This window comes from Moschus berezovskii, chromosome 14 (genome assembly GCF_049115385.1).
Source record: "Moschus berezovskii isolate FMDL1 chromosome 14, NW_MosBer_1.0, whole genome shotgun sequence".
Lineage (NCBI taxonomy): Eukaryota > Metazoa > Chordata > Mammalia > Artiodactyla > Moschidae > Moschus > Moschus berezovskii.
The window spans coordinates 29,085,895-29,113,867 of record NC_142473.1 but is presented as its reverse complement, the minus strand read 5'-3'; the positions used below and the strand labels follow the sequence as shown (position 1 = coordinate 29,113,867).

The 27,973-nt window shown below is 39.2% G+C and overlaps 1 protein-coding gene and 1 long non-coding RNA gene across 16 annotated transcripts in view; one reads left to right on the top strand and one right to left on the bottom strand.

Moving 5' to 3' along the window:
* The window catches only part of LOC129554352 (NXPE family member 4-like), a 69,485-nt gene that overhangs the window by 27,488 nt on the left and 14,024 nt on the right, over positions 1-27,973 (top strand). For 3 of the 7 annotated variants that reach the window (XM_055423056.2, XM_088842940.1, XM_088842939.1), the window contains 5 exons: positions 14,942-15,173; positions 15,951-16,056; positions 21,952-22,682; positions 23,204-23,265; positions 24,972-25,310. In XM_055423056.2, the coding sequence (XP_055279031.2) occupies positions 15,961-16,056; positions 21,952-22,682; positions 23,204-23,265; positions 24,972-25,310 (1,228 nt within the window). In that variant the 5' untranslated portion in view covers positions 14,942-15,173; positions 15,951-15,960. Of the gene's footprint in view, positions 1-14,941; positions 15,174-15,858; positions 16,057-21,951; positions 22,683-23,203; positions 23,266-24,971; positions 25,311-27,973 lie in introns of those variants that run through there. The other 4 variants (XM_088842941.1, XM_088842942.1, XM_088842943.1 and 1 more) reach the window with 4 other exon arrangements.
* Positions 15,704-27,973, bottom strand: part of LOC129554355 (uncharacterized) — a 105,107-nt gene continuing 92,837 nt past the window's right edge. For 5 of the 9 annotated variants that reach the window (XR_016038970.1, XR_016038968.1, XR_016038973.1 and 2 more), the window contains 3 exons: positions 25,471-27,686; positions 21,600-21,714; positions 15,704-15,855 (listed from right to left, as the gene is read on the bottom strand). This is a non-coding gene — a long non-coding RNA (uncharacterized LOC129554355). The remainder of the gene's footprint in view (positions 15,856-21,599; positions 21,715-25,470; positions 27,687-27,973) is intronic. The other 4 variants (XR_016038966.1, XR_016038969.1, XR_016038974.1 and 1 more) reach the window with 3 other exon arrangements.

Genomic DNA, 27,973 nt, shown 5'->3' with positions numbered 1-27,973 from the left:
TAAATAAGAAAAAGGAAACTCAGAGTGGTAAGCATTAAGGAAATAGAAGTGGTCAATAAAGACTTCTCCTTGAAATAAGCACTGGATTTAGTTGGTTTTACAAGAGTCGGTGGTTGAACTTTTACGGAAGAGATACCCTATGTTATATATGTTTTTTCCAGAAAACAAAGGGATAGCCTGTAATTCATTCTATCAAATTTTATGCCAAAGCTGATAAAGATAACACAATCGGAAAAAATTACAGGCTCATTTAACTTAGGAATATAGGTATGAAAGTCCTAAGTGGAACATTAGTTACCTAAATCTAACTGTGTATAAGGTAAATAAAATACCCATCTTAGTGAACAGTAACCATTTGGATTATGAGAATCCAATTAAAATAAGAGTTTAATATCAGTACTTCAACTTACATGGCCTCATGTTTGTTCTATAAGGGTCATTTTTTACTTAGGGCATCTTGCCAGCAGGTGCCCCCTATGAAATGAGATCCACCATGTAGCCTGCCTTTGCAGGAGTGCTATTGCTGCCTTTCCTCTCAGGGAACATGAGCTGGTTTACAACACTAATAATCTAAGATTTCATGCCCCCTTTTTATCAACTGTTGCAACGAGTGTGGTATAAATTTGCTTTGTTTCCATCAAGTTTTTTTGCTCTATTTTTTCTGCCTGAATTTTGTTCTCTTTACCCTAAAGACTGAATCACACAAGCATCATATATAACACATCCTTGTGAGCATAGTCTTAAGAGTAAGATGTATCATTGCTTAAAAAAAAAACTCCTTAATGAGAGAAGATAAGACTTATCATACAATGAGATTAACAAAGAAAAATGCTTTGGCAGGTTGTGTTCTCAAAAATCATTTTAACTATTGAAGTAATTGTGCTTATTTTAATGGTATTTGGGGTTGTTAACATGCAAAGATGGGCTCAATAAAGGACAGAAATGGTGTGGACCTAACAGAAGTAGAAGATATTAAGAAGAGGTGGCAAAAATACACAGAAGAACTGTACCAAAAAAGATCTTCATGACCCACATAATCACGATGACGTGATCACTCACCTAGAGCCAGACATCCTGGAATGTGAAGTCAAGTGGTCCTTAGAAAGCATCACTATGAACAAAGCTAGTGGAGGTGATGGAATTCCAGTTGAGCTATTTCAAATCCTGAAAGATGATGGTATGAAAGTGCTGCACTCAATATGCCAGCAAATTTGGGAAACTCAGCAGTGGCCACAGGACTGGAAAAAGTCAGTCTTCATTCCAATCCCAAAGAAAGGCAATGCCAAAGAATGCTCAAACTACTGCACAATTGCACTCATCTCACACGCTAGTAAAGTCATGCTCAAAATTCTCCAAGTCAGGCTTCAGCAATATGTGAACCGTGAACTTCCAGATGTTCAAGCTGGTTTTAGAAGAGGCAGAGGAACCAGAGATCAAATTGCCAACATCCGCTGGATCATGGAGAAAGCAAGAGAGTTCCAGAAAAACATCTATTTCTGCTTCATTGACTATGCCAAAGCCTTTGACTGTGTGGATCACAATAAACTGTGGGAAATTCTGAAAGAGATGGGAATACCAGACCACCTGACCTGCCTCTTGAGAAACCTATATGCAGGTCAGGAAGCAACAGTTAGAACTGGACATGGAACAACAGACTGGTTCCAAATAGGAAAAGGAGTACATCAAGGCTGTATATTGTCACCCTGCTTATTTAACTTATATGCAGAGTACATCATGAGAAATGCTGGGCTGGAAGAAGCACAAACTGGAATCAAGAATGCCGGGAGAAATATCAATAACCTCAGATATGCAGATGACACCACCCTTATGACAGAAAGTGAAGAGGAATTAAAAAGCCTCTTGATAAAAGTGAAAGAGGAGAGTGAAAAAGTTGGCTTGAAGCTCAACATTCAGAAAACAAAGATCATGGCATCTGGTCCCATCACTTCATGGGAAATAGATGGGGAAACAGTGGAAACAGTGTCAGACTTTATTTTTTTGGGCTCCAAAATCACTGCAGATGCTGATTGCAGCCATGAAATTAAAAGACGCTTATTCCTTGGAAGGAAAGTTATGACCAACCAAGACAGCGTATTAAAAAGCAGAGACATAACTTTGCCAACAAAGGTCCATCTAGGCAAGGCTATAGTTTTTCCAGTGGTCATGTGTGGGTGTGAGAGTTAGACTGTGAAGAAAGCTGAGCACTGAAGAATTGATGCTTTTGAACTGTGGTGCTGGAGAAGACTCTTGAGAGTCCCTTGGACTGCAAGGAGATCCAATTAGTCCATTCTAAAGGAGATCAGTCCTGGGTGTTCACTGGAAGGACTGATGCTAAAGCTGAAACTCCAATACTTTGGCCACCTCACGCGAAGAGTTGACTCATTGGAAAAGACTCTGATGCTGGGAGGGATTGGGGGCAGGAGGAGAAGGGGACGACAGAGGATGAGATGGTTGGATGGCATCACCCACTCGATGCATACGTGTTTAGGTGAACTCCGGGAGTTGGTGATGGACAGGGAGGTCTGGTGTTCTGCGATTCATAGGGTTGCAGAGTCAGATACAACTGTGCCACTGAACTGAACTGATAGTAGAAATAGATGTTATTTTGATGCTGAAATTACTTAAAATATTTTCCTATTGAAAATAATAGTAACCATATTTTATTTCAGAAGAATTCACTTTTATAATTCAGGTTTTTTCAAAAACAGGTATATTCCTCTTATAAGGTGAAGCAATCTTAACCTCATGACCAAATTAGATTTATCTCAGGAATGCCATTATCTTTTAAAAACAGAAAATCTATAAATGTAATTAATGAAATCCCATTAAGAAGAAAAATTAATGTTTATTTCCATAAGTACACTAAAGTATTTGATAAAGTCATTCAGGTTCATTTATAATAGATATTTATTTTTAAAACTCCAAACAATGAGAAATAGAAGGGAGAATTCACTTTTTAAAAAAATTTTATTGGATTATAGTTGATTTACAATGTTGTGTTAGTTTCAGGTGTTCAGCAAAATAAATCAGTTATACATATATGTACATCCACTTTTTTTTAGATTCTTTTCCCATGTAGGCCATTACAGTGTACTGAATAGAGTTTCCTATGCTATACAGCAGGTTGTTATTAGTTGTCTATTTTATATACAGTAGTATGTGTATGTCAATCCCAATCTCCCTATTTATCCCTCTCCCTCATATCCCCTGGTAACCATTAGATTGTTTAAATGGTTATCTGGAGTCTGCACGATGTAGGGTAGGACTCTTATTTTATAATATTTTGCTTTGTTTTCAGGACAAGAAGTTGTTCATTAAATTGTGTATCATGTTCATCAACTTCTAATGACAACTCTGCTATTTTCCAAAGTTTCTCAGCAGATTGATTTATGGGCTTTTTATTCTATCTCAGAGATCAATCTGTTTATAGATGTGCCAATACCAGACTATCTTAATTTCAATTGCTTTTTAATAAACTGATGTCTGGTAGGGTAGACCCTTTATTTTGAACTGCTTCTGCAGATTTGGTTACTTACTTTTGGGCTGTTGCTCATCCATATAATAATTAGAGTCAGCTGATAGGGATCTGATAGAACTTGGGGGGGAGTTGCAATTGACATGATATTAAACTTTTGTATTCATAAACATGGCGTACATTTCATTTATTCAGACCTTCTTTGATGTCCTTCAGTATTTTATAATGCTACCATAAAAATGTTTTATGGTCCATGTTAATTTTAGATGCTACTGCCAATAGAAATTTTTACTATAATATATTTAATTGGTCATTATTACTGCTTAGAAAGAAATTTATTTTTTATGTTGATTAGTTTCTTAGGGGCTGCCATAACAAATTGTAATAAACTATATGGCTAAGACCACATGCATTTACTCTGTCACAGAGGCAGGAAGTCTGAAATCAAGGTGTCAGCACACTGACACACCCTCTGAAGACTCGAGGAGAGAACCCTGGCTCGCCTGCCTCAGTTTCTAGTGAGCCCAGGCATTGCTTGGCTTGTGCCAGCATAACTCCAGTCTCTGCCTCCATCTCCACCTGGCATTTTTGCCTCCGTGTCCTCTTTATTTTCACAGAGACATCAGTCACTGAATTTAGGGTCTAACCTAAACTGAGAATGACTCCATCTTGAGATCCTTATGTAGTTACATCTACATAGACTCTCCTTCCAGATAAGGTCACAATCTGAGGTGCCAGGTGGACTTGAATTTTGGGTGGGCACTATTCAACTCACAATCTTATATCAAACAACTTGATCAAGCTTTCTTATTATTTCTAATAATTTGCAGCTTGTCTATGTAGTCTTGTACATCATCAAACAAAAAATTTTCCCATCTTCCGGCTCTTCTGTCATTGCCCCCTGAATACCCGCCCCCACTTCAGGTCTTCTTACTTTCATTACAATTCCAGGACAATACTGAAGAAAAGTTGTAATGACAAGCAACTTTAATGTGTTCCTAACTTTAGTATGAATTCCTCTAAGATTTCACAGATGAGTGTAATGTACTTGATGCAAGGCTTTAATAAAATATCCTGTGTTATACTAATTGTTTCCTTCAATTCCTAGTTTGGTGAGAAGTTGCTTCTATATTGTTTTGTTTTTAAGTTTCGAATGAGTGCTGCGTCTTGTTGGCTTTTCTTCTTAACATCAGTTGAAATGATCACATTTTTTTTATCTAAATGTTAATGTGGTTGTCAGGGAGGAAAAAATTTGTTCCTCTGTTCTCCCATGTTCAGTAGCTGGAGAGTCCTATATAGTTCATCTTTTTTTCTTGATCAAATTTACTAGAAAGCTGCCTGTTTTTCGTTTTGCTCTAAGAGTTAGCTCTTTAGTCTGTTGATCATTTCTATCATTTCTTTGTTTCATTTCCTATAGTATCTGCTTCTATGATTTCCTTCTACTTTTTTCAGGTTTACTATGTTCTTTTTTCCGTTCTTGACTTTGACCTCTAACTCATTTAGTGTTCATTCTTATTGCTATTTAATAATTGCATCTACAGTTAGATATTTCCCCCTTAGTGCAACTTGGAGGTTTTCTCTAACGCTTGATATAAAGTATCTTCATTGTTATTCACTGTCAAATATTTTGTGATTTCACTGTGCTTTATATATAAATGATGAATTTAAACATTATTGAGATTTCCCTTGTGACCAGTAATTTTGATTTTCATATGTACTTAAAAATAATGTAGTGTCTCTGTTTCCTTAGCTTTTACCCTGCCTTTCTGGGATTCTTATTAAGTGTGGATATTGACATTTTTACTTCTTTGCTCCATATCTTTCAACTTGTCTTTCACATTCTTTCAACTCCTTCTTGATGATTTCTGGAGAGTTCTTCAACCTGATCTTCAAACTGACCTACCAGATTACTAATTTGATTTTTGTATACATTCTGCCCTTTCACTCAATTATTATTTATTTTGGTTATTATATATTTTAATAAAAATGTCAATATATTTTAGATCAATACACTTCCACTCATTCTTCTTAATGTCTGTTCATTTCTGCTTTACAATCAGGCAACTGGTATCTCTTCTTTCTCTCTCTCGAATGATATTTATTATGCTTAATTCTAATTCTTGGTCTATGTGGCTCATTACTTTTCTCCTGTTTTATATAGGAATCGTGCTCTTCAGATGTCTGATTATTTTTTTCCTGTGAGGTCACATTTCCCTGGGATTACCAGCATCAACAATCATGTCTTCTTGGGGGAATAGCCCAAATTCCATGCCTTAGCTTGTGCCATTGGCAGAGAATTTGAAGGGGTTCTTAGAAGGGTTCTTTAGTGCTAAGAGCTTGTTTTGATCTCTCGTCATCAATTTTCCTTTCTGTTACTCACACATCCAACCCTCAGTGATTTTTCTGTAACTCCACCCAAATGTCGCTTTCCCAGGTGCTGTAATCCTCTTGTGATCTAGTCAGGTATTTGGAAACATGTGAGGGAAACTCAGGGGTTGCTCTAATGACACTTGTTACCACAGGTATTTAAGGCAAGGGACTGGGGATACTAAGCATGCATTATTATAATATACAGGAACATCCCATACAATGAAGTACTACCTGAAACAAAATGACAGGCGTGCCCGCATAGCGATGGGAAGAGGTTGAAGTTTAGGACTAGCTCACAAGCTAGTTTCATTTGCACAAGCAGGTTTCACCTGTCTGCAGACCTCAGGGTCCCCTAGTGGTGCCAGATGTTACTACACTGCCTCCCCATTAGGTGCTGGGAGAAGTTGCTATCGCTCTGCCCTGCAGTAACAAAATGGCAATCTATGTTCTAAGCAGGGCCTTGTAAGGAAATTAAAAGGAGTCAGAACGCTCACCTGAATCTTTACCCTGTCCGTAGCTTCCAGCTTTTTTCTGCCCTAGGTTTGCTTCCTCTCCCTAGACCTTCACCTCCATCAGGCACTTCAGAACCCAAATCCTAGGGATATCTCACAGTTTTCATTAATATCTGAAATAGACCCCCTCCTCTCACTTCTATGGCATCTCCAGTGCTGAATCAAGTGAGAGACTCAGCATTCTCTGTTAGTATCCCACCTTCCTAACTCACAGGAACACTGATTATTAACAACGTGAGCGGGGCGGCGGTGGGGCAGTGGGGGGAGTACTTAGAAACCTAAGTTTGAAAAATGAGAGCAACAAAAGGAGAGCTATCCCAGCAGATAACATGTCTGTATCTTTATATTTGTATAGAGCCATGTTTTTCTACAAGAAAAAAAAAAGCAAAATAAACCCTCAAAGGATAACATTTACAGATGAAAAATAGACCAAACAGGATGAAGAGCCCCAGAATATACCAGGTATAGGTGGCAATGTGAAATGATAGAAGTGACAACAACAATCTGTGTGAACATGATAGACAGACTATTTGGTAAGTCATTTAGTAGATGACACGGGAGGGAAGGAACCATTACATGGACGAATATATTATTTTCTCCACTTGAAAAAGTTTTTAAACTTTTAATTCTGAAATAATTTTATAATTACAGAAAAGTTTATAAATAATACAGAGAGTTCTCATATACCCTTCAGCCATCTTCTCTCAATGATAACATCTGGTATAATCATTATGCTGCCGCTGCTGCTGCTGCTAAGTCACTTCAGTCGTGTCCGACTCTGTGTGACCCCATAGACGGCAGTCCACCAGGCCCCCCCGTCCCTGGGATTCTCCAGGCAAGTGTTCAAAAATCAAGAAATTAACACTGGTACACAATGGGCTAAACTAGGCACTTTATATGAATTTCACCAGTGTATCCAGAAAAGTCCTTTTTCTGTTGCAGAACCCAATTTAAGAATCCCACATTGCATTCAGTGGTCACGTCTCCTTAGTATCTTCCAGTCTCTGAAAGCTGCTTAATTTCACATTATTTTTCATGATCATGACACTTCTGTAGAGTATTTGTGAGTTATTTTGTCAATTGTCCCTCCATTTTGTCCTGTCCAATATTTTCTCATAATTAGACTGGGGTCATGCATTTTTCTCAAGAATAATACAGAAGTGGCATGTCCTTCTCAGTACAATATCATGAAAGGAGATTTGTCTTATTACTGATGATATTAATCTTGACCACTTGCATAAGCCAGTGTCTGCTGATTTTCAACACAAAGTTACTATTTTTCACTTTGAAATTAATAAATGTATTGATGGAAAGCTGTTCTTGTTTCTCCTCAAACTTCCACCCAGTGATTTTAGGATTCATCAGCAAATCTTGACTCCTGCAATTATTACTACAGTGTTCTCACACAGAGAAATGATTTATCATAACAATGGACCTATTTATTGTGTGTGTGCATGTGTGTGTGCACACTCAGCCCTTCAGTTGTGTCCGACTCTTTTGCAACCCCAAGGACTGTAGCCCACCAGGCTCCTCTGTCCATGGAATTTCCCAGGCAAGAATACTGGAGTGGATTGCCATCTCCTACTTCAGGAAATCTTCCTGACCCTGGTATTGAACCCATGTCTTTGCATCTCCTTCATTGGCAGATGGATTCTTTACCATTGTACCACCTGAGAAGCCCTATTTATAGTAGAAAATTGAATACTTTTCATTCTGAAATGTGTGTTTAAGTCACTCTACTTCATTCACATTTTCATAAGGAAAAAATACGTATACTTGTTTTATAATCATATAGCTAAAAAAGGTCTTGGGTTCTAGTCAACCCTGAAGGGCAAGACTGCATGTAGATTTTTAAAATAAGTTCCTCTTCATTCTGTCTTGGAGTTAAGGTGTCAACTGGGCAAACCTGTTATTCAACATTTGGTCAAAAACTGACTAGATAGCCAGATACCCATATCCTCCTGTTCCAGCTATGCAGATCCCTCCAAGTTTTTCAGGAAACCAGTCACCTCACTCTCTGAAAAGCACATTCATTTAGCCATCCACGAAAACCCCTGGACACACGCTGCTGTGATCACCAAAACTATCAGAGTCAAGGGTATTTGAAAAAGATATTCATGGTTTCCTTGCGTTTTATTTTTTCATCTTCATGAAAAGCATGCTTTCTGTCGCCAGTGAATAAAAAGCTAACAACTTACATTCGCAATATGGGTAGCTGGGTTTCGTGTAATTTGGACAGTTTCTCACATTTCAGAATTGAATCCTGTCTGAGAAGCTGGAAGGTGAGATGAAAGTCTTCCCACCCAGCCTCCCAACACACTCCGGCTCCTCACAGGGATGGAAAGCATTGCTGAGGACCTACCTGGAAGGACCTTTAGGACAGTGGTCCCCAACCTTTTTGGCACCAGGGACCAGTTTAACAGAAGACAGTTTTTCCCCGGACCGAGGGAACGGGGAGAGGGAGGAGAGCTTGGGGCTGATTCACATTACATTCATTGTGCACGATTTTTTATTTCTACTCCTATTTTTCTGCTATTTATTATTTATTTATTATCCTTTATTTCTATTATTATTGCATTAGCTCCACCTCAGATCATCAGGCACTAGATCCTGGATGTTGGTGACCCCTGCTTTAAGACACAGTGCGGGCCCTAGTCATGGGCTGGGAGCAGCCTCATTAGCAGGAACAGGGTTTCCTTGTGCGCCACCGTGTAGTGACTTTTGTCTCTGCTTTTCTTACTGCTGTGAACATCTAGCTAATCTCTACTTTCTCTCTCTGCTGCATGGATTCTGCTGTCTCACGTCTTCTATTTCATGATGGTTGGCTGGACCTTGGAGTGAATAGAAAATGCAGCTCTGGAGATCTGGCTTCATGGCCTGCCTCTTCCATATACTGATTTGGTGATCTTAGCTAATGTTTAAGCATCCTGTGCCCCAGTGTCCTCATCTGAAAATGATGATGTCTTCATAGTGAAACTCGAGAGTTAAGTGGATTCATGCATAAAGACAGGCTTCCCCAATGGCTCAGCAGGTAATGAATCTGCTTGCAATGCTGTTCGATTCCTGAGTCAGGAAGAATCCCCTGCAGGAGGAAATGGCAACCCACTCCAGTTTCTTGCCTGGAACATCCCATGGATAGAGGAATCTGGTGGGCTAAGCCCATGGGAACACAAGGAATCAGACAAGACTGAGCACACATGCATGCTAGTGCATAAAGAGCACGAGAAAATGCCTGGTAGGAACAATTCTTCAAATAAATGGTAGCCATTATTTGATCCATGGGTCTCTCAAAGCTAATCCACCAACTGCTTCCTTCCCCACATATATGTGTCTCTTTCAAACTGCAGCAAATAGCAGATCTGAATGCAGGCAGTGACCATCAAAAGGGAGCTCTCGTATTTGGCAGGGTTCTCATGCCAGGATCTCAACCTGTTGCCTTTGAAACAAGTACACATCTATGATACAAGTGGCCAGGTAGCAATGACTTAGGCACAATGAAACAGCTTTATGCCACTATTTCACCACCTTTTTGGAGAAGGAAATGGCAAACCACTCCAGTATCCTTGCCTGGAGAATCCCATGGGCAGAGGAACCTTGCAGGGTACCTACAGTCCACGGGGTCACAGAGTCATACACGACTGAGTGACTGAGCATGCATGCAGGCACCACCTTTTTAACTTTTTTAAATTTTTATACAATTTTTAATGGATACTTTCCATTCACAGTTCTTCCAAAATATTCGTTGTGTTGTGCAATACATCCTTGAGCCTATCTTATACCCAAGAGTGTGTACCTCCCACTCTTCTACCCCTATATTGCCCCTCCCTGCCTCTGGTAGCCACTTGCTTGATCTCTATATTTGTAAGTCTACTTCTTTTATGTTACAATCACTAGTTTAATTATATTTTTTAGATTCCACATATAAGTGATATCATACAATATTTATCTTTGTCTGACTTATTTTACTTAGCATAATGTCCTCCAGGTCCATCCATTCAGCAGCAAATGGCAAAATTTTGTTTTTTATGGTTGAGCAGTATTCCATTGTGTGTGTGTGTGTGTGTACAATTTACATCCAATTATACCAATTTACATTCCTACCAACCATGTAGGAAGCTTCCCTTTTTTCCACATTCTCACCAACATTTATAAGTTGAGGACTTTTTGATGACAGCCATTCTGCCAAGTTGGAGGTGATATTGTGATTTTTATTTACATTTCCCTAGTAATTAGTAGAAGGCAATGCAACCCACTCCAGTACTCTTGCCTGGAAAATCCCATGGACGGAGGAGCCTGGTAAGCTGTAGTCCATAGGGTCATGAAGAGTCGGACACGACTGAGCAACTTCACTTTCACTTTCATGCATTGGAGAAGGAAATGGCAACCCACTCCAGTATTCTTGCCTGGAGAATCCCAGGGATTGCGGACCCTGGTGGGCTGCCATCTATGGGGTTGCACAGAGTCGGACATGACTGAAGCAACTTAGCAGCAGCAGCAGCAGTGATTAATAATGTTAAATATCTTTTCATGTGCTCATTGGTCATCTGCATTTCCTCTTTGGAAAAATATTTATTCAGTTCTTCTGTCCATTTTTTAATAGAGTTGTTTGTTTTCTTTGATGTTGAGTTGCATGAGCTGCTTATATATGTTGGATATTAATCTCTTATTGGTCATATCAATTGCAAATATTTTCTCCCATTCAGTATGTTGCCTTCTCATTTCATCAATGGTTTTCTTTGCTGTGCAAAAGCTTTTAAGTTTAATTAGATCCCATTTGTTTATTTTTGCTTGTATTTCCTTTACTTTAGGGGAATGAGCCACAAAAAAACATTGCTTTATGTCAAGAGTGTTCTGCCTGTGTTTTCCTCTAGTAGTTTTATAGAATCTGGTCTTACATTTAGGTCTTTATTTTGAGTTTATTTTTGTATATGGTATTAGAAAATGTTCTAATTTAATTTTTATACATGTGACTGTTCAGTTTTCCCAGCACCACTTACTGAAGAGACTGTCTTTTCTCCACTATATATTCTTGCCTACTTTGTCACAGATTAATTGACCATAGTGTGTGGATTTATTTCTGGGCTGTCTATCCTATCCCATTGATCTGTGTCTATTTTGTGTTGGTACCAACCAGTCCATTCTAAAGGAGATCAATCCTGGATGTTTATTGGAGGGACTGATGCTAAAGCTGAAGCTGCAATACTTTGGCCACCTCATGCAACGAGTTGACTCACTGGAAAAGACTCTGATGCTGGGAAAGGTTGGGGTCGGGAGGAGAAGGGGACGACGGAGAATGAGATGGCTGGATGGCATCACCGACTCTGTGGACATGAGTTTGAGTGTACTCCGGGAGTTGGTGATGGACAGGGAGGCCTGGCATGCTGTGGTTCATGGGGTCGCAGAGAGTCGGACACGACTGAGCGACTGAACTGACTGACTGACTGACTGACCATACTGTTTTGATTACTGTAGCTTTGCAGTATAGTCTGAAGTCAGGGAGTCACCACCTTTCTCAAAGAATGTTAGGTGCATAGCAGTCACTCTGAACTTCAGATAATTTTCCACAATAGCTGAAAATGGAAGAGAGGTCATGACCATCTGTTACTAGTTAATCTGGGGTCATGGCGAGCTATCTACCCCTATATCTGCCTCAGTGTTAACCTTTCCCCTCCATCAACATAGCTGAGCTGCAGTCTGTGCCCTCCACCATTACATCGTGTCATGGAGTCCAACGCCAAGTACTCATTTCTGGACCCTTGAGATTTTTGACATTGTATCTTCTATCATCCTTCCAGGCACAAGGACTCTCTCTTTGTACTCAGGTCCCATGGACATGAGACTTCCCACCTTTAAGCGTGGGCTCCTTAGCAATGAGGTGCAAATTGTCTGATTCCTGAGGCCACGGCAGCCACTTCTCTAGCTTGTGGCTCAGTAGTCACTACATGTTCCCTGGACATCTGCTCTTTGCTTTGCATGATCCTTCACTGTCTACCCAGTTTGCTTGGGCTCCTTTAGACCCCAGTCAAGGTAAAACTACTCTTACCCTACTCACACCTCCAACAAATTGATGCTTTCCTGGGCTATGCTTTGTTGTATGAACTCATGGCTCCATGATCCTACCTCTGACCAAGTTCTAATATTCTGATTCCTCATTTAGACTCATAAATGTAGGGGAAAGGAAATTACTCAAAGATGATGAGGAAACTACATACTCACTGCAAAAAGACCAATATATTGTGCTCACACCAGGTTTTTGAGCAACTTAAAAGGTGGTTCAAAAAAAGAGAGAGGAGAGAGAGATTTCTTTGAAGCATAATGGAAAATAGACATATGAACCCCACGAGCTACCTGAACTTGGTTCTACTGTATGTGTTGGAGTCATGATGAGTATTGCAAAAGGCTCTGAATCAGAGGTTACTGTGGCAGGAATCCTGGCCTCAACTCTGTTTCAAAGCTCATTAGATGACCTAGACAAATCATTTAAACTCTCCTGACTGAGCTCCCCTCAAGTAAAACATATCTATTATATCAACCTCAGGTTATCATTAAATATCAATATCGATATTGATGTGACTAAAGCAAATGAAGGGGCTTCCCTGGTGGCTCAGAGGTTAAAGCGTCTGCCTCCAATGCGGGAGACCCAGGTTCGATCCCTGGGTTGGGAAGATCCCCTGGAGAAGGAAACGGTAACCCACTCCAGTATTCTTGCCTGGAGAATCCCATGGACGGAGAAGCCTGGTAGGCTACAGTCCACGGGGTCGCAAAGAGTCGGACATGACTGAGCGACAGGACGGGGACGGGAAAGCAAATGAAAATCTATACATCTACATGTCTCAGAGAAAGCTGGAAACTTGGATGGTTATTGACACCAGTCTCCTATGGAGAAGCCAAATCAGATTGTAAATATTTATCTTATTAAAGGCTTTATCTCTAGGAAAGAAGTGAGCAACCTGGACCCAGTCATACAAGGTTAAAATAGTGTTTTCAACAGTCTTATGTAAAGACATAAGAAGTATTGTTAAAGCCAGTTTCACAGAGTGTGATCAAGGATGTTGGGAGGATTATCAAAATCCTGAAGATCCTTGTGAAACAGGTCTTGATTTCTTGCTTATACATATGACTGAAAGAATAGAATGGATTTTTAAAGAGGTTTAATTGGCTCCAATTTCATCCACCTCATTAAAACTGATTCAAATGCATTCTTTTTGATGGCTGAGAAATACTCCATTGTGTATATGTACCAAAGCTTTCTTATCCATTCATCTGCAGATGGACATCTAGGTTGCTTCCATGTCCTGGCTATCATAAACAGTGCTGCAATGAACATTGGAGTACATGCGTCTCTTTCAATTCTGGTTTCCTCGGTGTGTATACAGAGTGAAGTAAGCCAGAAAGAAGAACATCAATACCGTATATTAACGCATATATATGGAATTTAGAAAAATGGTAACCTGAACCCTGTATAAGAGACTGCAAAAGAGACATAGGCATTTAGAACAGTCTTTGGGACTCTGTGGGAGAGGGTGAAGGTGGAATGATTGGAGAGAATGGAATTGTAGCATGTATATTATCATAAGTGACCAGTCCAGGTTCGACGCATAAATTTTCCTCTGTTCAAAAAAAAAAAAAAAAATAAAGAGGTTTAACTTCCTGGTGTGACAGCATAAATGAAAGTGTAGAGGGATCCACAGTGTAATCAGCTACTGCTTCTATGAACACCAGTGCATTTGTCCTGGGCACCTGCTCTTTCTGACACCGTTGCTATCAGTTCAAGAATACAAATCCCAGGGACTTCCCTGGTGGTCCAGCTTCCCTGGTGGCTCAGATGGTAAAAGCTTCTGCCTACAATGTGGTAGACCCAGGTTCGATCCCTGGATGGAGAAGATCCCCTGGAGAAGAAAATGGCAACCCACTCCAGTACTCTTCCCTGGAAAATCTCATGGACGGAGGAGCCTACAGTCCCTGGGATTGTAAATGGTCAGACACGACTGAGCGACTTCACTTTCACTTTCCCTGGTGGTCCAGTGGCTAAGACTGTGCACTCCCAATGCAGGGGGCTCAGGTTCAATCTTTGGTCAGTGAACTAGATCCCACCATGCAACTAAGATTTTGCATGCCACAACTAAAAGATCCTGTGTGCTGCAACTAAGACCCAACACAGCCAAACAAGTACATAAATAATAGATTTTAAAAAGGAAAACAAATCCCAGATGGATTCAAACCCATGACCGTAAGCTGTCCCTCTGTTTGTCTGAGAGTGAGTCAATATCATTGTCTTGCCTGTGTTGTATGTGAGGTTCTTTCAAATTTATTCAGCAAATTTTATTGAGTACCTATTCTGTACTAGATAATATACACTTGAACCCTGGCAGCTGGATCTTGATGACAAGGCTCAGATGGAAACTAGGTGGTTCAGCTCCCCAGGAATGACTATTCATTCAAACTTCCAGACTCATTCACACTTTTTGTCGGATATTTATTGTACACTTACTAAGATTAGACTAATCAAGTCTAAGAACATGAAAACTGTCTCATCTAAGCATACTGAGAATTTCATTTCTCCTCCCCACCGCTGTGTGAACAGAGAACTGCAGTTGTGCTCCATGCACTTCCTTAAGGTGGAACTAGCAAATCACCTTAGCTGAACCGAGAAGAAGGCTGTGGATCTAAGCTCAAAGCATGCAGACTGCAATGTATACCTGTGATTTGTCTTGGCACAGAGGAGAGGTACCCCAGTAATACACCGGTGGCTTCAGAACAAAGCCTTACCACCGTAGTTCCTGTGTATGGAGTTATGCAAAGTCTTCAGACTGAAGGTAGGAAAATATTTGCAAAATTGGGGAGGTGAGGAAAAGGGGCAACATTTATTCTTGGGTGCAGAAACTTCTAACCTCTGTGTTTAAACTGGGTATTAGGGTAGGAGTTGCTTCAAGGGGAGAAAAAATTTTGAGACATGGAAAATTTTCAAAGGGCAGTGTTTAAGCCAGCTGATATGAAAAGACAACTTGAAATTCCAGGACAAAGACAAAGATGAAGATGTAACCATAGGAAAACATTGAGAAAGCCTGAAACATTTCTTAAAGAAAGAAATCTGAATTTTAAAATAAATCTTCTCAAGCTTGAGGGGTGCTAGAAAGGCTAGTAAGACAAGAAAGGGGGAACCTACTAACACATTAGTAAAAAGGAAGCTAGAAAAAATCGAGTACTTTAAAATGGCCACAAAATAATGTGATTATCACAGTCAGTATTTATTGGGATGTTTTATGTCTGTTCTTTGTTCTTAAGGGAAGAGAATAGGAAACCTGTTAGATGACACATAGCCTGGAAACTCCCCCTAAGAATGAGCACGTCAGGTTCTTAGTTCCTCAATTTTTAGACTCCATGATGGGCTCCGTTCTCAGAATAGTGCTTCTCTTGACGGTACAAGCCGATAAATAAGGGAAGCAGGGACACAGCAAGAGCAGCGGGAGGACCAAGTTTCCATTCTGGATGTAACATCTGAGGACAAAAAGAATCAGGAGAACTTTCAAGTATTTCTGCATTTCTTTTCTGGTGCTGTGTATTTGGGCCTGTTTCTGCATTGTCTCTTTTAGGATCCTGATCATGACAATGAGAATAGCAAATCACAAGTCACTGCTGATATTAGTGTTTGTATTAGCCTCTTGGATCACTTTTGCCATTATCCAAAACTCCACGAAGGTAGGAATTGCTTTCTTTTTGTGTTTCACAAAACTGTATTTTTACGTGACACTTCGCTCGTTTTAGAAAAGTCCAAACAAACAGATCTATGGAGTCTAAAAGGGAAGTTTCAACAGCTGACACAACTTTTAAGAACCAATGTACTTGATAATCATCATGCAATATGGGAGAGGATAGTGTGTGTGTGTGTGTGTGTGTATCTACACTCACACTGTTCATCACTTATATCTGCGTTGCAACTGTCTTCTCCCAATGTTTAGCTTGTCTTTACACCTTCTCTAAGGAAATTCTGTGGAGTAGGAAACGACAACCCACTTCAGTATTCTTGCCTGGAAAATTCCATGGAGAGAGGAGCCTAGTGGGCTACAGTCCACCGGGTTGCAAAGAGCTGGACACATCTGAGTGTACATGCACAAGGGACTTCTGAACAACAGAATATTTTCAGGTGTCCAGGTGTACATAGCAAAATTTATTTGTGTTTTTTCACTGTTAATGCTTGTTAAGTACCTAATAAACCTTTCCCTCCACCTGCATCAAATTATTTATCTAAATATTCTACTTGCAGTTTTAAAGGTTGCTTTATTTAGACGCTGAACCCTTAATGTACCTGGATTTTTTTGGCTGATTCTTCTTTTATTTCTGTATGGATAACCACTTTTTCCAGCTTTTTCCATTTTGTAATCCTTTCTTTCAAAGCTGATATAGCAGGTCATTTTTATTGTATATCAAAATTTTTAATAAGTACAGGTCCCTCTGTGGGTTCTTCATTCTATTCCACTGATCGATTTGCCTTCCCTGTATCAATAATGCATGGCTATAATTAACAGAGCTTCATAATTAGTTTTGAAAACTTGGAGGTCAAGTTACCCTTGCTTAACCTACTTTAGTTGGTTTTCAGCCAGTCTTGGCCCTCCCTCTTACATGTTTTGGAATCAGTCTGTCAAATTTCTGAAAAATTCTACTTAAATTATATGTGCATTATACTAGTCATATAGACCAAATTGAGAAAACTGACATGTTTATAATATTATTGTGCTGTTTATCAACATGTCATCTCTCTCCACCTACATAGGTCTTCTTTAAGATCTTTCAGTAAATTTTATAACTTTTGCATTCAGGTCTTAGACATCTTTTGTTAGATTGATACCTTGGTACATCATAATTTTTTTTTGTTGTTATTGTAATGACTGTTCTTTTAAACACATTTTCTAATTGCTTGCTGCTGGAATAAAGGAATCCTACTGATTTTGCATAAGGAACAGTAGGGTCTTACTTTCCAAGATCTCAAAAGACTTATTAATTTGCAGATCCAGTATCATCTAGATCTCTCTGAGGCCAGAAAGTATGCTTGTTCTAAAGCTTTGTTTTTATTTTTGTATTAATTCTGTTCCTTCCCTTGGATGTCTTCCCTTTGCTGAACTTGATAATACCTCTCTCTCAGAGTTACTTTTATTTTTTGACCAAGCTGTTAGTTCCACGACCAGGAATTTGGAACCTGTGCCCCCTGCAGTGGAAGTGCACAGTTTTAACCACTGGACAGCCAGGGAAGTCCCTCTCATGAGTTACCTTCGATTAAGTTTTCTGCTAATTCTTGGTTGTGTACATTCTTACACCCGAAGCTCTGTGGTGGCCAGTCTGGAGTGCCATTATCTGTTTCCCCCAGCATGTTTGTGGCATAAATGCTCCCTGTTTGTCTAAAGTGTTGCCAGGCACAGTGGGTCCTACTGATCTCCCCAACTTAAATATCTACAGTTTCTATTCTCATGAGAGTACAGAATTCCCCGTTCCTAGCTGCCTGACCCAGCACAGGTGGGAAAATAGGAAGGTGTCAACCTGCGTGGTTTGTCCTTCTATGGGCCTCCCCTCAACCCCTCCTACTCCAGTTACCAACCTCCTCCACGTTGGCAATGTCCCTGGAGTGACTTCCTTCTTTACCGAAGCCTCACCTATATGCATTTGCAGCCATGGGTTCTTCCTTGATCTAATCTCATCTGCCTTTCAGTTTTCAAGAGATTGCTTGTAAGGTCTGGTCCATATAAGGTGTTTATTCCTATTTCCCAGAATAGAAAATTGTTAAGTTCTTTTTCTGCCATTTATATGATCTTATGGTGGGAAATTGAGGCTAGGAAAGAAAGGTAAAGTGTTAGTCACTTAGTCGTGTCTGACTCTTTGCAATCCTATGGACTGTAGCCCACCAGGCTCCTCTGTCCATGGGATTCTCCAGGCAAGAATACTGGAGTGGGTTACTATGTCCTTCTCCAGGGGGTCTTCCCGAGCCAGGTATTAAACCCAGGTCTCTGGCATTACAGGCAGGTTCTTTACCATCTGAGCCACCAGGGAAGCCCAATCAAGGTTATAATATGTGCTTATTCCTCCACCTTGAATCAGAATTTTCCTGTTGTTTTTCTACCAAAATAGTTTGTGCAGAGAATATTATTTTACTCCTCTACTGAAAATCACTTACAATTTTCACATGAAGTAGCAATTTAAAAATGTCTGATAATGTGCTGTGGTAGTTAAAAAATGTTACTATAATAATGTTCTTCAGATCTTCTAGGTACTTAGTCATTTTTTAATTTAGTTCCTATAGCATCTACTGAGAGGGATTTTTCTAATTTTTAATTATAATTATGGCTTTTTCTATTTCTCCCTTTAGTTCTGACAGTTTTTGTTTCACATATAAATACATATATATATAGGCATGTACACATTTAAGGTTGTTATGTTTACAGACAAGTTGACCCTCTCATCACTCTAGGATGTCCATCTTTATGTCTGGTGATACTCTTTGCCTTGAAGTCTACTTTAACATTAATATCAGCTTTTTTATGCTTTAATGACATACTGTTTTTTTTATCCATTCACTTTCAACCTATAGGTATCTTAATACTTAACCTACATTCCTCATAGACAGCAAGCACCTGGGTCTTGCTGTTTTATCTCTGCCTTTTAAAAAAAATTTAACACTCCGTTTATTAAAAATCATTCTAGTAAAACTTTTTTTTCTAGAATGTATTACTAATCACATAGCTGGAAATATAATAGCTTTACCATTTTGTAAATTAATTATCTCAAATACTGAAACATTGATCACAAATTTATTAAACAAAAATTCTTCCAAAATTTGATAATACCATACATTTTAATGCCAAACTATAACTTTTAATATCAAAGTATGTTAAATATTTAAAAATATTAAAATACATACAAATGAATGGATTGATAACAAAACATTATTTTGTGCATACATACTGTCTTTTAAAAATCTGCAAGCTCTACTATTCCAAAGCAGTATGATTATCTCTGCCCTTTAATGAAGTGTTTAGTACACTTACTTTTAATGAAGTGATAAATATGAGTAGATTTAGGTCCACCATTTTGCTATTTATTTTCTGTTTGGCCATTCTGATTTTCATTCCTCTGTTCCCCATTTCCTTCCTTCCTTTGGATTGATATTATTTTTGGTATGTCCTTTTAGTTTCTCTATTATTTTTATAGCTCTAAGTTTTTTTAAAAAGTAGTTTCTCTAGAGATTACAATGGACATTCTTAAATTTTAGAGTTAATATTGCGCTACTTCACATAATCTGTAATAACTTTTTAATCATTTATTCCCACCTACTCCCCAACTCATTCATTATGCTATAGTTGTTATGTTACAAAATTGTAGTTTTTTAATAATTATATGCATTTTAAATAAATTAAAAGATAAACACATAGTATTTTATATTAACCCATGTATTTACCATTTCTAAGGCTTTTCATTCCTTCCTAAAGACCTATGTGTCATTTTTGGTATAATTTCACTTCGGGGGAAGAAACTCAGTTGGCACTTTTTCATTGTAGTTCAGTGTAGTTCCTTCTTTGACATTTCAACTCTCCTCTGGCGTCTGTCAGTTTGTGGTCACTCTCCAGTGCTTTTAAAAGAGACTTGCAGTGGGGGGAGGGGAGTGTCTAGAATTTTATCATTGTTATCTACAGGAAAGTTAGTCCAATACAAGCTAGTCTACTTTTGGAAATTCAGAGGTATTACTATGATTCACTGAATTCTCAGAAATAGAATTATTGGCAAATGCAGTGAACATTGTTAAAGGTCTTATTATATGCTATAGACCTGTTTTCCAGACACATGGTGCCAATTTGCACCTAAACCAGCAGTGAAAGAGAATTCTAGCCTTATTGCATACTTGCAATACTAGGTAGCTCATATGTATGTATGCATGTGTGTGTGTGTCTGTGTGTGTGTGTATATATATATATATATATATATACCTTTATATATATATAATTTTTTTCATTTATTTAGTTGGCTGTGCTAGGTCTTAGTTGCAGTATGTGAGATCTTTTAGTTGCAGAATGTAAAAACACCTTAGTTGTGGCATGTGGGATCTAGTTCCCTGACCAGGGATCGAACCCAGGCCCCTTGCATTGGGAGCATGGAATCTCAGCAAGTAGACCACCAGAGAAGTCCCTGGGTAGCTCATTTATAGTGATACTTGCCTGGGATTAAAATTTGACTCTGTTGTTGACTAGCTGCGCAGGTTTGGCTAAGTTTCTTAACTTTGAGGTGAACCAGTTTCATCATCTGAAAACTGGGTCGTAAAAATAAATACCTCATATATTACTGTGAGGATTAATGAGTTAACATATGGAAAGCATTTAGAATGGTACCTGGCATATCCTGGTTGCTAATACCATCTCTGTAATCTGATAAATAAAAAGGTTTTTATTTTTTAAGAATCAGAACATGTCAAATAATAAAAAGTAAAAATGTTAACCACAGTAACCTATTCCAACACAAGATACTCTGCCTTTATTGGAAATTCAGAGCTATTACTGGGAAGATTTATGCCAAAAAGTGTCCTTTACAGAATTATAAGTAACAGAGAAAAGATGAATACAATAAATATCTAAAAATTTAGGAACAGGTGAAATATTAAACTATGTCCATAGGCTGGAATATTATTTGGGCATAAGGTGGAAAGTTGTTAATGACACTATTTTAAATCAAAATTAATTGGTAAATATTCAGTGTGTTCACAATCACATGAAATATTTACACAGGATGAAAGAAAAAGCGCCAAAATTGTTAAGAGTGGTTGCTGTAATTGTGACTGATTTTTATTTTCTATAGAGTTGTGGCATTCTCTCACTTTTAATAATATCAGTGTTATTTTATGATTAGAAAATAAATATTTTATATGCCTATGTCTCTTATGTCCTTTTAGCTAAAACAGTTATCTAAGAATTACTAGTAAATACCTCAGACTCTTTAATCAAAGTATAAAAAGTGAAACAGAAAAAATAGATAATTGTATATTACATAAAATCTCCATGCTTCTTGAAAATTTTCTTAAAGATTTGTTTAAATGACTGAACTCTAATTTTAAGATAAAACTAATAGAACAATAAACATCTGTTCTCTGCTATGCAGTTAAAAAGCATTTTCTCATTTGGTCTTCACAATTGCCCAATGAAAGCATATTTTATGATCACCACTTTAAGAAAGACGATCCTAGGGTTATTTGCAGTAGAATGGCTCACCCAAAATAGATTAGCCAGCGATGGGAATTCCCTGGCAGTCCAGTGGTTAGGACTTGGTGCTTTCACTGCCAAAAGCCCAGGAGTTCAATCCCAGGTTGGGGAACAATCTCACAAGCTGTGTGGTGTAACAAAACAACAACAAAATAGATTAGTCAGTAAAAAGTGAAGTTCCACCACCAGATTTAAGGAAAACCATTTTTCCTATGAAACATAATATAATCTCAATATCATTTTATTTTTAATTTTTCTACCACTCATCATTTGCTAAAAGAGACGTTGACTAACCTACCAGAATTATCACATTAAATAGGCATACTTTCTGTGTTCTCTATTGTATTCCTTGTCATTTCAGTTAAGGACTGTATTCAAGTTGCCCTTTTCCCTCCATCACTGGAGTTTCGTCATGAAAACACATCCTGAAGCACCACTGAATCCAATAGTTTCCCCAACAGAGACTGCACTGAGGATAAAGAGGATCACGGAGAAACTAGACCAGCTGATCCCACCCAGACCCTTCACCAAAGTGAGCTCCACCACCAGCGCCACACACAGCAGAGCCACCCTCCTCAGCCCTCGAGACACATACTGCAGGGGGGACCAGCTGGACGTCCTGCTGGAGGTGAGGGACCACCTGGGACGCAGGAAGGAATATGGCGGGGATTTCCTCAGGGCCAGGTTGTCCTCCCCAGCCCTGAAGGCAGGTGCTTCCGGAAAGGTGACAGACTTCAACAACGGCACCTACCTTGTGAGCTTCACCCTGTTCTGGGAGGGCCAGGTGTCCCTGTCCGTCCTGCTCATCCACCCCAGTGAAGGGGTGTCGGCTCTCTGGAGGGCCAGGAACCAAGGCTATGACAGGGTGATCTTCACAGGCCAGTTTAACAGAGGCACCTCCCAAGTTAATACTGACTGTGCCCTGGTTTTAAATTCAAGTGCTGAACTGTGTGAATACCTGGATACCCGAGACCAAGAAGCCTTCTACTGCATGAAGCCTCCGTACATTCCCTGTGCCGCGCTCACCCACATGCATTCCAAAAACAAGGACATATCTTATCTTAGCAAACAAGAAAGAAGCCTCTTTGAAAGGTAAATAATTATTTCTGGAGACTATCTGGGTAAATGCAGTAATGATTTGGCCTATCTGTTCATCCAAAGGAAATAGCTATTAATTAATTGTGTATTAATATATCAACTTTGGGACTCTATGAAGAGCCATTTTAGAAAAGATATGTGAATTCATCTGGGGACAGTGCCCACTCTCCAGTCATCCCTAAATATTTTGGATATTTAACCCTTATCATTGAAACAAAAAAAATATATGACTAGAATAAAAATTAAAAGAGAAGGAGAAATATACATGTGTGACTATGCCTAGATGCTAATATATTCTTTCTGAATCTCAAAAAATTACCTTGTACACCTTCTGGGGATCTGTACTCCCTGAATTAATAGGCCTGGAAATGGAAATTTAATAAATGGTCTGGAACTGTGGCCAAAGTAGTCAGTTATTATCATAAGAAATAACTAAAACAATGGGTAATGTGACTTCTTGTGTTTCCTGATCCTGGGGCCACTTGCCAATTAATTTTTATATTTGTCTCTTTAAGGTCAAATGTGGGTGTAGAGATGATGGCAAAGTTTGATGCCATTACTGTCTCCAAATGTAACTGTAAGTCCTCCCTTTGTGTGACTGATAGCTGGGGCTTCCCAGGTGGCTCAGCAGTAAAGAATCCACCTGCCAACGCAGGAGACCCGGGTTCGACCCCTGGGTCAGGAAGATCCCCTGGAGTAGGAAATGGCAACCCATTCCAGTATTCTCTCCTGGAGAATTCCATGAACAGAGGAACCTGGTGGGCAGCAGTCCATGGGGTCGCAAAGAGACGGACACAACTGTGCAGTTGAGCACACACACACTTAGTGATCATCCCATTTAAAGGGTTTTTCCTTCCTTGAAACTTGTTCACTACTACCAATCATATGTTACTCTGCTCATCAGGCTTGTCTGTGGTGGGCCAAGACACCAATTACCTAAGTGAATAAATGACTGGAATCCTAAACCTGATTTATAACCCTCATCATCAATCTCATCCTTATCTATCAGGCAACGGATTACTTGCCCATCAGACACAACAACATTCAAATGTCAGAACTCTCTCCCAGGTTGCAACTAGGTCTTACCTCCCCCTACCACCACCGTTAGCACTTCCCTCATCACTCCAAGCACAATAATCACCATCTAGAGGTTTCTAACCTACCATTTATGATTCAATTCATCCCAATTTCCCCCTCTTTGTCTTTGCCACCTTTCAAACCATAACATATAAAATAGCACTTCCATACTTTTATTAATTTCTCTTCAATTTCTTTGGCTCAAAGTGTTAACTGCTCAGTTGAGTCCGACTCTTTGTAACCCCATGGGCTGTAACCCACCAGGTTCCTCTGTCCTTAGAATTCCCCAGGCAAGAATGCTAGAGTGGGTTGCTATTTCCTACTCTAGGAGATCTTTCCGACCCAGGGATCAAACCCAGGTCCCCTGTACTGCAGGCGGATTAGCCACTAGGGAACATACTAGGAAATCCCTATCGAAAATGATTTAATGCGGGAACTTTTGTGTCCCTTTAAGTTCAGTATCAACAGCTTGCTAATTGCTACCAAACTCATTGACGTTGAAGTGTGTTTATGTATCTACAGATGGAAATGGCATTTTTCACTCAGGATACACAAAGATACTTATGCCAGTTATTAAAATATTAAACCACTTCCTTTGGGTGGTGAATAATCACAGCCCCAAGACTGCCAAGGATAAAGGCCTCAGTCCATCATATTCCCAGATTCTTCAGAAACCTGTGACTAATGGTCAATACCCAGTCTATCCTGGATTCCCACGAGTCTGCTCCAGCCTACAGCCATATCCATGTGGACTGTCCAGGACTCAAACCAAATTAATTGTTAATTTTTTTATATCTCCATGCACTTAAAGCATTAACAGTTTAATGGTGGCACTTAAGACCCTATGACAGTGTGTGATAAACTTTGAGGTAAATTGGACTAAATGACAAGATAATTGAGTTTTCCCTACTAAGTAAGAATTGATGTCTTTTCTTTCGTAAGAAGGCAAACAAATACTTAAATTTTACCCAGAAGGCCTTTTTCTCTGGGAGAAAACATGCTATCTATAATGAACATTAATGAGTATCACTTATAAAATTCTTTTCAGAGAAAATTTTTTTCTGAAAACTAACTATTCCATTAAGAGAATGATGCTTCAATAAGATTTTTCCTCCACCCTCACACTCTATTAAAAGGATACCTAAAAAAGACGGTTCTCACCGATAAAGTGATACTTTAGAAGACCCTATCTTGTTGATTCTTTAGCAGAAAAGACAGTTCCAGTGAAAAGGAAATGCAAGTTTGGAATGGCACCCACAATTCCCAGTGGACATGTCTGGAAAGACACGTGGAATCCTGTCTCCTGTAGTTTGGCTGCAATCGAAATGAAAGAATGCCTGAGAGGAAAATTTATATACCTATTGGGAGATTCCACGATCCGCCAGTGGATGGAATACTTCAAAAGCCATATCAACAGTATGCCTCTGTCTGAGCTTTTACTCACATCCCTTTCAGAAACTTCTTTTTCATTTCAAGGGGAGAAAGGAATATGGGGAATGCCTCTTTCATATTTCTTAATCACAGCACATCAACACTTTTCACAAGGTATTAGCTTCTCTTTAAAAGAATACATTTATTGACTAGAAGGGAGCCAGGATAGAAAAACGTTTACTCCGTTCCTATTCCTGCAGAATTCACACTTCAGTATTTACCCAGGATACTCAGAAATCACACATAGAGCTGACGATAACAAGATACTACCTACCTTCTACAGATGGCATGGAGATTATGGGTATGGCTTCTACATCCAGATGTCCTGGGCTCAAAATAAGGACTCTACTGTCCTATCTGATAGCCTTGGGCAAGTTACATAACTAAGATTTTGTCCTAGTTTCCTCATCTGAAAATCCCATGGATGGAGGAGCCTGGTGGGCTACAGTCCATGGGGTCGCAAAGAGTCAGATGCAACTGGGTGACTTCACTTTCACTTTCCTCATCTGTAAAATGGAGATGAAAACAGTACCCACCTGGTAAAAATGAAGTACAGTACACAACGCATTTAGAATACAGCTGGCTACATGGTTAGCTCTCTTTGGTGTGAGCCGTCATCAAGATTACTGTTTCATAGGACAGATGCTACGGGTGAGGTAATAGCTTCATATCAGGTAGGCATAATAGTTAAACGCGGGGGCTTTGGAGCTTAACAAACCTAGACTATGACCTTGGGCATACAGCTTATCTTCCACATCAGTGAACTAAAAATAACAATAGCATCTGGTGATGGTTATGAAGATTAAATGAAGTAATGGTTATAAAATATTTAACACATAGCAAGGCACTTAGTAAGTGCCCAGAAAACAATAGTTATTGCCTTACTATCATTGGTTCATATTAGAACTGGGGCTAGAATCCATTTGTTAGAAGCCTAGGCCAGTTGCTCCTTTTACTAAGCAAAGAATGCATCAATAATAACTCAGAATCCACTAGTAGATCTTAGCACTGTTATCTGGAAAACTGTCACTGCCAGCCCTCTGTGTTCTGGGCCCTAGTTCTTACCACTGGGGACAGTGTGGCTTTAGTGTGGCTCCCCATTGGCCTTCCTAACATGAGGCCACTCTTGTGATCTCCAACTTAGAGAGTAAGCTGATTTGCCCAGTAAAAAGGGAACATCAGTAGGACCTTGAACCCCCTGCAACAGAAGGGGAGAGTTTTTTCTTCTTTATTTTTATTGGAGAATACTATATGGCACCCCACTCCAGTACTCTTGCCTGGAAAATCCCATGGATGGAGGAGTCTGGTAGGCTGCAGTCCTTGGGGTCGTGGAGAGTTGGACACGACTGAGCGACTTCACTTTAACTTTTCACTTTCATGCACTGGAGAAGGAAATGGCAACCCACTCCAGTGTTCTTGCCTGGAGAATCCCAGAGATGGGGGAGAATGGTGGGCTTCCGTCTATGGTGTTGCACAGAGTCGGACACAACTGAAGCGACTTAGCAGCAGCAGCAGCAGCTTTACAATACTGTGTTATTTTCTGCTGTGCAGCAAAGTGAATCGGCTATATGTGTAACCCCTCTTTTTTGGATTTCCTTCCCACTTAGTCCACCACATAGCCCTGAGTTCTGTAGGAACTATAAGATAGTTCCTGTGCTATACAGTAGGTTCTCATTAGTTATCTGTTTTATACATCACAGTGTATATATGTCAATTCCAGTCTCAAAGGGGAGAGTTCTAAGTTGTGACCTCTGATAAATGACTAATCTCCTCCAGATCTCACTTTCCTCATCTGTAAAATTTAGGATCTAGTGACAACTTCTAGCATCACATTCTGCAATGGCAGGGTCAGGGTGGGCTCTTAGTTTTTGACAGTATTGAATTATTGACTTACCTACTTTCTTGACTGACCTTTGAAGCTGTGATAACAAAAACATCTGTTACACGTATTTTCAAAAGTTAAATTGTGTGGTTATTGTGTGCTTTAGAAAACAAAACTGAAATATGTTAGAAACAGAATGAAGAAAAAAATCTGCCATTTTCTTCCACCCAACCATCCAGCATCACCATTTTCAAACCTCACTGGGTTAAGAATTTAAGTGTAGCCCTTCACTTCTAAGTTGGTACATGTTACAAAGCATTAATAATTATTTCCCACACATTTTCCTCAGATGTTCTAGCTACGAAGAAACTGGCCTTGATAGTCTAATTAATATAGTGAAAAATAAAGCGACTTCATTTTCTTCCATTCATATTATACTTTTCAAAAGTTTTAAAACTGGGTAGATTACTTTAATAAGGAACTTCAAGTTTAAGGTACAGAGTATCTTACTTACTGGTTGTGTAATCTTGGCAGGTCATTTCATCTCTTGGTTTTCTTTTCCAGAAGATGGCAATTATATATGTAGGGTTTCCCTGGTAGCTCAGTTGGTAAAGAATCTGCCTGCAATGCAGGAGACCCAGGTTCGATCCCTGGATGGGGAAGATCCCCTGGAGAAGGAAATGGCAACCCATTCTTACCTGGAAAATCCCATGGACAGAGCAGCCTGGCAGGTTACAGTCCATGGGGTAGCCAAGAGTCAGACAGGACTTAGCATCTAAATCACCACCACCATGCATATATATGGAGCTTTGAAGTAAATAAATATATCAGTCCTAATAAATGTTTTATAAACTGTTAAGTCCTTTACGAATGAATAGCAATAATATTATTATAGATGATGTATTCAGTACCACTTTGTGCATATGTAAAAGAAACACAGAAGTATAGAATACAA